Source organism: Camellia sinensis, chromosome 1, assembly GCF_055761805.1.
Source record: "Camellia sinensis isolate YWXY chromosome 1, ASM5576180v1, whole genome shotgun sequence".
In the NCBI taxonomy this organism is placed as follows: Eukaryota; Viridiplantae; Streptophyta; class Magnoliopsida; order Ericales; family Theaceae; genus Camellia; species Camellia sinensis.
The window spans coordinates 31238313-31248165 of NC_138961.1; the positions used below are offsets into that span (position 1 = coordinate 31238313).

The 9853-nt window shown below is 40.0% G+C and overlaps 1 protein-coding gene and 1 pseudogene across 2 annotated transcripts; both read left to right on the forward strand.

Moving 5' to 3' along the window:
- The first annotated feature begins 86 nt into the window (after positions 1–86).
- LOC114279964 (uncharacterized) lies at positions 87–4589 on the forward strand. Its single transcript, XM_028222266.2, has 5 exons — positions 87–351; positions 530–2361; positions 3282–3483; positions 3562–3758; positions 3836–4589. The coding sequence occupies exons 2-5, from the start codon at positions 552–554 to the stop codon at positions 3901–3903; spliced, it is 2277 nt and encodes a 758-aa protein (XP_028078067.2). The 5' UTR covers positions 87–351; positions 530–551; the 3' UTR covers positions 3904–4589.
- A 3463-nt stretch (positions 4590–8052) lies between these two features.
- Positions 8053–9366, forward strand: LOC145788887 (AUGMIN subunit 1 pseudogene; annotated as a pseudogene). Its single transcript, XR_014328127.1, has 2 exons — positions 8053–9109; positions 9223–9366. The product of XR_014328127.1 is annotated as an AUGMIN subunit 1 pseudogene (transcript).
- The last annotated feature ends 487 nt before the right edge of the window (positions 9367–9853 follow it).

A 9853-nucleotide genomic window follows, 5' to 3' on the forward strand; every position in this document is an offset into this window, starting at 1 on the left:
GGGTCACAGACCGGTCTAGGTTCGTTATACCGACAATAGCTTTGGACGACTCGCCGGTCTCCACCGTCCGGTCTAGGTGGCGTCACAACCGCCTCCGGCTCTCAAGCGAGATGCAACCGAAACTTCCGGTTCTCCACTCTCCTAACCCGGCCCGTTTTACCAAGTTGACCGGATCATCCGGTAAAACCCGAACTAATCAACCCAAAACCCACTCTCTCCTCCTGACCGCTGCCCTAACCGGTCCATCCGGTTAACCATCGATTCTCATCCTCTCTATATAGAGTAACCCCCCCTCAACTCGGTCCTCTCTCTCTCTCACATCAAAACCATTCTCAGAACATCACAAGCCAAGTAAGTTCGATTCCCTTCTTTTTCTCTTTCAATTCAAGCTTGATTTACTTGGGTTTTTGTTTTGTTTTGTTTTGTTATATACCATCTTCGCGTTGAAGGGTCTCTAATTGTTTAGCTCAATTTCATATCAAAACAATGTTCTTGTTGTTCTTGTTGGATTAAACTATTGCATACATAGCCACTGATGAGGTAGGAAAAAAATGGCTTCTGGGTTGGAACCGGTACCGCTTACTTCGCAAAAACATGACCCTGCTTGGAAGCATTGTCAAATGTTTAAAAATGGGGATAGGGTTCAGCTCAAGTGTACGTATTGTGGGAAAATTTTTAAGGGTGGTGGGATTCATAGAATTAAAGAACATCTCGCGGGTCAAAAGGGTAATGCGTCAACATGTCTGAGAGTTCAGCCTGATGTTCGGCTTTTAATGCAAGAGAGCTTGAATGGGGTTGTGGTGAAGAAGAGGAAGAAACAGAAAATTGCAGAAGAGATGACTAGTTTTAATCCATCTACTAGTGAGGTAGGCACTTTTACGAATCCTTGTGAGTTGAATACCGAAGTCACATTGGTTGCGGTTCCTGAAACAGTTGAACCGAATCCAACTTTCTCAGTGAATCAAGAAGAGGAAATAAGCAACAAAGGTGCGGGTAGAAAGAAAAAAGGGAGAATTAGAAAAGCTTCTCGTTCTGCAACTTCAAATGCCCTTGCTGTAATTAATAATAATAATAATAATACTTTAGTAGGTTCGAAAAGGGGAAACAATCAAGTTAGTATGGCAATAGGTCGGTTTTTTTATGATGTTGGGATACCTTTAGATTCAGTGAAATCAGTTTATTTCCAACCAATGGTTGATGCAATTGCTTCACAAGGAGTGGGGGTTGTAGCTCCCTCTTATCACGATCTTCGCAGCTGTATTTTGAAGAATTCGCTTCAAGAAGTGAGGAATGACATTGATCAATGTGTGGGGACGTGGGCAAAGACTGGTTGTTCTGTTTTGGTTGATGAATGGGTCTCAGAGAAAGGTAGAACGGTGGTGAACTTTTTGATGTACTGTCCCGAAGGAATAACATTTTTGAGGTCTGTGGATATATCTGACATTATGAATTCCCCTGATGCCCTTTATGAATTGCTCAAGGAAGTGGTGGAAGAAGTTGGAATGAGAAATTTGTTGCAAGTGGTTACTAATACTGAAGATCGATATGTTGTTGCTGCAAAAAGGTTGACCGATGTTTTGCCTACTGTTTTTTGGACTCCTTGTGCAGCTCATTGCATTGATTTGATTCTTGAGGATTTCAAAAAGCTTGAGTGGATAAACACGATAATTGAGCAAGCTAAATCTATATCGAGATTTATATATAACCATAGTGTTGTTTTAAATATGATGAGAAGGTATACTTTTGGTGTTGATTTAGTGGACGTGGGAGCTACCTGCTTCGCAACAGACTTTACAACACTGAAACGAATGATGAATATCAAACACAATTTGCAATCCATGGTTACTTCAGAGGAGTGGATGGAGTGCCCATATTCAAAGAAGACAGAGGGATTTGCAATGTTAGATCATATTAGCAGTCAGTCATTTTGGTCATCATGTGTCTTAATTGTCCGTTTAACAGATCCACTCTTGCGACTTTTAAGGTTGGTCGGCAGTGAGAAGAGGCCTGCAATGGGGTATGTTTATGCAGGAATTTATCGAGCAAAAGAATCAATTAAGAAACAACTTGTTGATAAGAAAGATTATTTGGTTTATTGGAATATTATAGATCACAGGTGGGGGATACTACAGCGTCACCCTCTTCATGCTGCTGGTTTTTACCTCAACCCCAAGTTTTTCTACAGTATTGAAGGAGATGTACATCATCACATTCGATCGTCAGTGTATGATTGCATAGAGAAGTTGGTTCCTGACGTAAAAATCCAGGATAAAATAGTGAAAGAGACGACGTCATACCACAATGCTGTTGGGGATTTTGGGCGGAAGATGGCAATTAGAGCAAGAGACGCTTTACTTCCTGGTGAGGGTCCTCTGTTAAAATACAATTGTTTCATTTTGTTAAAATAGTTCAGTCAGTTTGCTTATTCATTGTAACTAGCGATTTTGAAGAATGTTGACATCTTTGGGGCAAGTCTTAAGACACCACCCATGCTTTTTTGTGATTCATGTGACTGACCAGTAGAATCAGTGTGAACCTTTTTTTTTCTTCTTCTTTACTGCCCCTCTCTTTCTTAACGATCGATTTTTTCAGTTTTAAGCGTTTAGGTATATACTATGTCTCAGAGATAACTAGGTGTGATTGCAAGAGTGGGTTCTTGAGTATATAAAGAATCTTTAGATAGTAGATAGGTGTGGTTGGGAGATTCATAATTTTATTGTAAAGAGAGATTTAGGAGTAGTTATAGTCATGGGAAGGGTTTATTTATCGTGCCCCCCCCCCCCCCCCAAAAAAAAAAAAAAAAAAAAAAAAAGTCATGGGAAGGGTTTGAATTGGGCTAAGGTGTTCAAGTAATTAAGAGACTAGACGTTGTTTTGACACGTTTCCCATTAGGTTTTCAAGTACAAATCATCATAGTGTAATGCTTGGCTGTCAAGTGAGTTAGGGACAAAGCCAAACTCAAAAGCCTAGTCTTAGCTTAATATCTGGTATTAGATATAGTGGTTCCAACCAATTAGTAATTATAATCGTCCATTGAATTGTTTTATATGATGGAAAATTATGGTTGTATATACTTACTGGAGAATTTTTATTTTTATTTTTATGGTTTTATGCGGTGGTTTGTTTTTATTGAGCCCTTATTTTTTGTTATTGCAATGGATCATAAACCCTTTTTGTACAAGAATATTGATAGATATTTCATCAATTGATTTTATTTCAACTATACTTCTTGCTTTGTTTAAATCGTTGTCCAAATTCTTATAAAATTTTGATTCTCTTAGATGAGTGGTGGTCTACATATGGAGGGGGATGCCCGGATTTGGCTCGTTTGGCCATCCGTATTCTCAGTCAAACTTGCAGTTTGATCTTGTGTAAACCAAATCGGATCTCTATTCAACAAATGCACGAAACAAAAAACTGCCTCGAGCATCAAAGGCTTAGTGACCTTGTTTTTGTACACTACAACTTGCAACTGCGGCAAATGTAAGTAACAAAACGAATGAAAATTTCAAACTTGCAAGAGAAAAAAAGGTCTCCCTCTGACTAACTGATCCTTTACAGGGTTTGTAAGAACAAAGAACAGGATTCAGTTGATCCGATTTCCTTTGAGAACACCGGTATTGTTGGTGACTGGGTTATGGAGAAGGAAGGATGCTCGGAGGCCTTTGGGAGTATAGATTGGATGACAGTTGACCCACCCTTGGGCAACACAATGCTTCTAGGACCATCAACTGATGATGTTGAAGACTTGGGTACAGGTAATCACAGTTTTTTCATAACTTCATCTAATAGGCTCTGTTCCGAGATCAATTAACTTCTATTTGTTGATTTGCAGGGTTTGATGATGATGAAATTTTTGAAGGAGTGAAAGATGGTGAAGAGAAGGTAGTAGTAGGGCAATAGAATGCTGCAAAAAATGCTCTGCATTGTAATTAACCCCTATCACGATCCCATTACACCTCAAATTGGAATGAGGAATTGATTAGCCAATAGTCATAGACTACCAAAGGCTTAACAGAACAAAACCTGTAGTACTGAGGAAAAAAATAATAAGAATGCTTGTGTATGATTAGAGTTTATGTATCTTTTACTTTGTTGAAAAACAGGAGGTTTGATAGTTTGACTCTGACAAATATACTCTGTGAGGGAGTGAATTGTTGTCTCAAAATTTTATTTATTTATTTTCTTCTTTCTTCTCACCTGCCAAATCAAGGAAAGTTAGATAAGAAGTTGGGTGGTTGTGGAACTGAGAAAGGGAGACAACTATGAAATTTCATTGATGAATACATATTGATTCTTGACATCATGGCAAAGTTTGGATTTAAGAACTATATTTTGAGAACAGGTTTTCCATTCCTATGTTGATGGAAAGTTGTAGCAAATCAGCCCCTGAAACCGGTTGCAGCTAGAGAGGGAACCCAACACTTGGACAAGGGTGTGAGATGTGTGTATGATACTTCATTATATGGGTTTAAGGTTTTTGTGTTTGGCACTATTATTATTTGTATATATTGTTGTATTATTGCTATAAAACCAGCAAAGCGTCTTTTTGACATTGTATGATATATATAATATTGTTTTATTTTACATAATCTATAACATTATATAAAAGAGCCAAAATGCAATTGTGAATCTAACGCTCAAAATACCGAATATATCCTCATTGTGGGAATATAATATTGTAAAAAATAAATTGATCTATATTATTGATTGATTGTTTGTTACAAGATTTATATAGATTACAATTACAAGGATTCCTATATATAGAAGAAAATGTGGTAGTAGGTGTAGGAGTGAAGTGGAGGTGGTAGGTGGAGTGTGTGATAGTGGAGTTGGTAGGTGTGGAGTGTGTGATAGTGGAGGTGGTAGGTGGAGATAAATTCTAACAGCCCCCCGCAAACTCAAGGAGGATAGAAACTAACCAACTTGAGTTTGGAGAGAGTAACAAAACAAGAAAATACATAAAAATAAAAAAGGATAGGAGACACTGTATGGTCGTGTCAGACCGTTGGTGAAGACACTGTATGGGGTGTCATAACGGTGTAGAGGACACTGTATGGTGGTGTCAGACGGATGTAGAAGACAGTTTATGGGGTCATGTCGGACCGTTGTAGAAGACAGTTTATGGGGTCATGTCGGACCGTTGTAGAAGACAGTTTATGGGGTCATGTCGGACCGTCGTAGAAGACAGTTTATGGGGTCATGTCGGACCGTTGTAGAAGACAATGTTGTGACAGTTTACGGAGTCTTGCGGGACCCTTGTAGAAACTAACCGGAATCAATGTCGGGACAGTTTACAGGGTCTTGTCGGACCCTTGTAGAAACTAACCGGAATCTATGTCGGGACAGTTTACAGAGTCTTGTCGGACCCATAAAGGAGCTAACCGGAATCAATGTCGGGACAGTTTACAGAGTCTTGTCGGACCTATAAAGGAGCTAACCGGAATCAATGTCGGGACAGTTTACAGAGTCTTGTCGGACCCTTAAAAAAGTTGCACCCTCAAAAGGTGTGCCCAATTCATAAAAAGGCGTGCCATCAAAAGGCGTGCCATCAAAAGGCGTGTCCACTTTGTCAAAAGATGTGCCATGAAAAGGCGTGCCAATTTGTCGGGCGGCAAGAGGCGCGCGATACGCGTGGCTGCCTCGGCTATTTATCCAAGACGAAGGCTGAGGCTGAGGCATACCATTCTGAAACCTTTGAAACCAACCCTTCGCTGAAAAAAACTCTGCCTCTGCGGAGAGAGAAACTGTGGAACACTTTGTTGCCATTCTGTCACCAACCCTTCCGAAACACTTAGCAACCCAAAAACATGGCCTCTTCTTCCCGTCCAGCTACCCAGAACCTGCTCACGCTCTTTCCAGAACTGAACGAGCCCACAAGAGAAATAACTGGTGCGGTGGCCAGTGAACCGCAACCAAGTGCCCCGGAGTTTGCTCCGTTGAATTTTCCGATGCGGTCGGTGGAGCAAAAAATGGCGGTGCTGTCAGATGTGGAGGCCAATCAGTATACTCTGAAGGCATGTGTGGAAAGCATGACGGCGGTCACAAATTTGTCGAACCGGCTGCAGAGTAGGACAAATGAGGTGCAGCATGTAAACTCCCAGCTGGCTCTGCTCCAACGCATGTATAAGGATGCGCGAGCAGAGATAAGCGTGCTAAGGGCAGAAAACAAGGAGCTGAAGCGGAAGGCCACCGTGATGTTCCGATTTGGAGGGCCGCCATATGCGGCAGGGGAGGAGTATGGGGGAGTGATCATGCCCAGTGGAGTGGGAAATACGGAGGCAACACCGGCAAGGGCGCCTCAGGACGGAGGCAAGAAGAAGAGACCGGCGGCAGAGTAGAGAAGAAAAATCCTGCCTGTGGATGTGGTTTTTTTTTTTTTTTTTTTTTTTTGTTTTTTTTTTGTGTAAAATTGTGACCGGGGTGGATCCCGGAGATGAATAAAATATGGGTGGTTGTGCAAATTTGTAAATTGTGTTGGGGTTGTTTGTTTGTTTTTTTTTTTTTTTTTTTTTATAAAAAAAATAAATTGAACAAAGAAGAGGAAAATAAAAAAAATAAAAAAAAAATAAAATCAATCACTGCTCAAAGCACGGGGTGAAAGAGTGGGTTGAAATATTAAAAAAAAATGGTTGGTTGGAAAGTAGAAATAGGAGAGAGAGAATGAGTGGGGGAATTGGGAGAGTGGGGATGCTTTTAATAGAATAAAAAAAAAAATGTTTGTGCAGAACGGTTTCTTTTCAAAGAAGGTGGAATAAAATAATAAAAAAAAAGGAAAAAGAATTTTAAGTGGGTTTTCAAGGTTCTGATTTACAGCTCACAAAGAAAGTGGTATTTGTTGTTTCTTTTCAAAGAAGATGGAATAAAAGAATAAAAAAAAAAAGAAAAAGAATTTTAAGTGGGTTTTCAAGGTTCTGATTTACAGCTCACAAAGAAAGTGGTATTTGTTGGAAGGAGAAACAAATTCAGACTTCTGTTAACAAACGCCTGGCCATGTGATGTCGCTTCTGTTAACAGATATATATATTCATACATTTCACAGTCATCCCCATGGATATGTTGTGATCACAGCGATGGTACTCGAAGCCCTCGGATCTGAGGAGTAATGCCACCAGGGCCACGTGGCTCGAATCCATGGCCTGGAGAGAGAATCCAGTGGCGGAGCAGGCGAAGTCCCGACAGATCTGGGAGAGGCGACAGATCCGACGAGCCTTCCCGGCGGAGACGACGACAGATCGAGAGACGCAGATCCAATCTCGCCCTTTCCTTTCCCAGTCTTCTTCGGCAGAAGATTCTGATGAATGTTAGGTAAAACTCCTCCATTCGCAATCGTCACAGACCCCAACAACTTACTCAACTCCTCATCGTTCCTCACAGCCAACTGAATGTGCCTCGGAACAATCCGATTCTTCTTGTTATCCCTCGCAGCGTGCCCGGTAAGTTCCAAAACCTCGGCAGCGAGGTATTCGAGGACGGCGGAGAGGTAGACGGGAGAACCAGAGCCGACTCGCTGGGCGTAGCGGCCTTTTTTGAGGAAACGAGCGATTCGGCCTACAGGGAATTGGAAGCCGGCCTTGTTAGATCGGGAGACCGATTTTGAAGCTCTGGGCTTGCCTCTGCCGAGATTGCTCTTCACTGATGGTGATACTACAATTGTAGAGCTCATGGTTGGTTTGGGATTTCGAAATTTGAGAGATTGAATAGATAGGGTTTGTTTCGATAGGGTTTGTTTCGGCGAGGTGTTGAAAAACTCCAGCGGGCAGCGAAGGTATGGTTGCCGGCCGGCTGCCCGCCGGAAAGAAAGGAATATAGGCCTAAATCTTATAGCTCTGATACCATGTAAAAAATAAATTGATCTATATTATTGATTGATTGTTTGTTACAAGATTTATATAGATTACAATTACAAGGATTCCTATATATAGAAGAAAATGTGGTAGTAGGTGTAGGAGTGAAGTGGAGGTGGTAGGTGGAGTGTGTGAAGGTGGAGTTGGTAGGTGTGGAGTGTGTGATAGTGGAGGTGGTAGGTGGAGATAAATTCTAACAAATATCACCTGAACCAAGTGTAGAAAGGCGTTCTAACGCTTAACAATGGACAAATCGGGCCGCTTCGCCTCTGTTTGCTGCTCAATTGCTTTTCCAAGAATTCTCCATAACAGAAGTGGTGGCTCGTTGCTGGTAGCTTCCAGATTACATGTCAGTGAAGCCTACCCAGGGCTCCCATCTATGCTTTGGAAAGATTTTGCTGTATGCTTGCAATTTGGAATTCGTTTTCCACGGAAGCGGTGGATTGGTGTATGTTCTATGAGCTGGAACAACTTGCTGAAACTGAGGTGCGTCTTCTTCCTCTTGTCTGTTATACATTTATTCCTAATTTGTCTGTTGGGAGCCCTGTTCTTGTTCCGCACAACTGTTTAATTGTGTGCCCACCATGTGCTCGATCATATGCTAAAATCAAACAAACAGAGAGAGAGAGAGAGAGAGAGAGTGCTTCATCTCTTTTTTGTTCTCATACCCTTTTCATTCTTTGTTTTTGCATACATTCTTTGGTAAAGAAATATATTTTTCTCATAAATCAATCCAAGGAACAAAACTGAGGTTTCTATGATTCTACCATTCTCATTTGATAAGATGGTTGTTATTAAATCATAAATATCTATAGAAATCAGAGAGGATTTAGTGAAAGTTTGCAATGGCACCAAGTTTTGATTATACAGTGTCAAGCCTTCTATGTGCAGAAGACAACGACAGTAGTTTCAGTATCAGTCAGATTGAAGAAGTAAAAGCTTCGCTTGTATCTCAATTTGATGCGGTTGGTAAAGACGTTCCAGATTTTGAATACACTTCTCAGAGCATTTCTCATTTACACAACCTTGCCACTCTCTCCCAAGCTAACACTCAAGCTGCTTTGATCGTTGCAAACAAGTTTTCTTTTTTGAATCTTTGATGTCAAGGTCTTATTTAGTACACATTCAGTTTTTGTAGCAGCAGGAGACATATCTTTAAAAAAGAATAGAGTTGAGGAGAAGAGGAATCAACTACGGAGGGAGTCCAAAATTCTTCTGGATTACACTCGAAAGGCAATAACAAGGCTGACTTATCTCAAAATGTATACTCCACCTTCAATTCATTGACAGATTGTAAAATATATATATATATATATATATATTTGTAGAGTATTTGTGGGGATTATACTTTTTGTTTTTCTCTTTTCTTTTATAGAACCCTTCAACAGCTGGAGGATGAGGTATCTCCCTATGAGGCTCAGATGGAAAATTGGAAAGAAACTTGGCACTTATGACTGCCAAAGAGCAACGATACATGCTACAACATGCTAACTGCAAGGTAATCACACTTCCTTATTGATGAATTTTTTTTTTTTTTTTTGGCTAGATGTTATTGATGAATTTGATGTTTGAATTTTGAATGTTTTGCGTTTTATATTCGTAAATCTCTTTTAAAATATTAAAATAAATGACATGTCCCTTCTTTTTTGGTTCACTTTTCCTTTCATGTAAGCACTTTCGAGTGATAGGATTTCATGTGTAGAAAAAGTCCCTAATTTATGCAGAAATGCTGTTTAATTATTCAATGAGAAATAAAGGGAAGTGGCCAAAACTATTGAAATCCCTATGATATTGTCTTTTTCACTTCTGGGTTTGTTGATTTTTGCAATCAAGAAGAGAAAAGAAAACAATTTGATAATTTCTTGGATATTTTTTTACTTTTTTTTTAAAAAAAAAAAATAAATTAAATTATGATTTTTGGAATTGATTGATCTATGTTTGATCAGAAAGGTTCTTCACCTTTCTTTGGATGCATTGTTGGCCGAGTCACGAACAGGATCATAGAT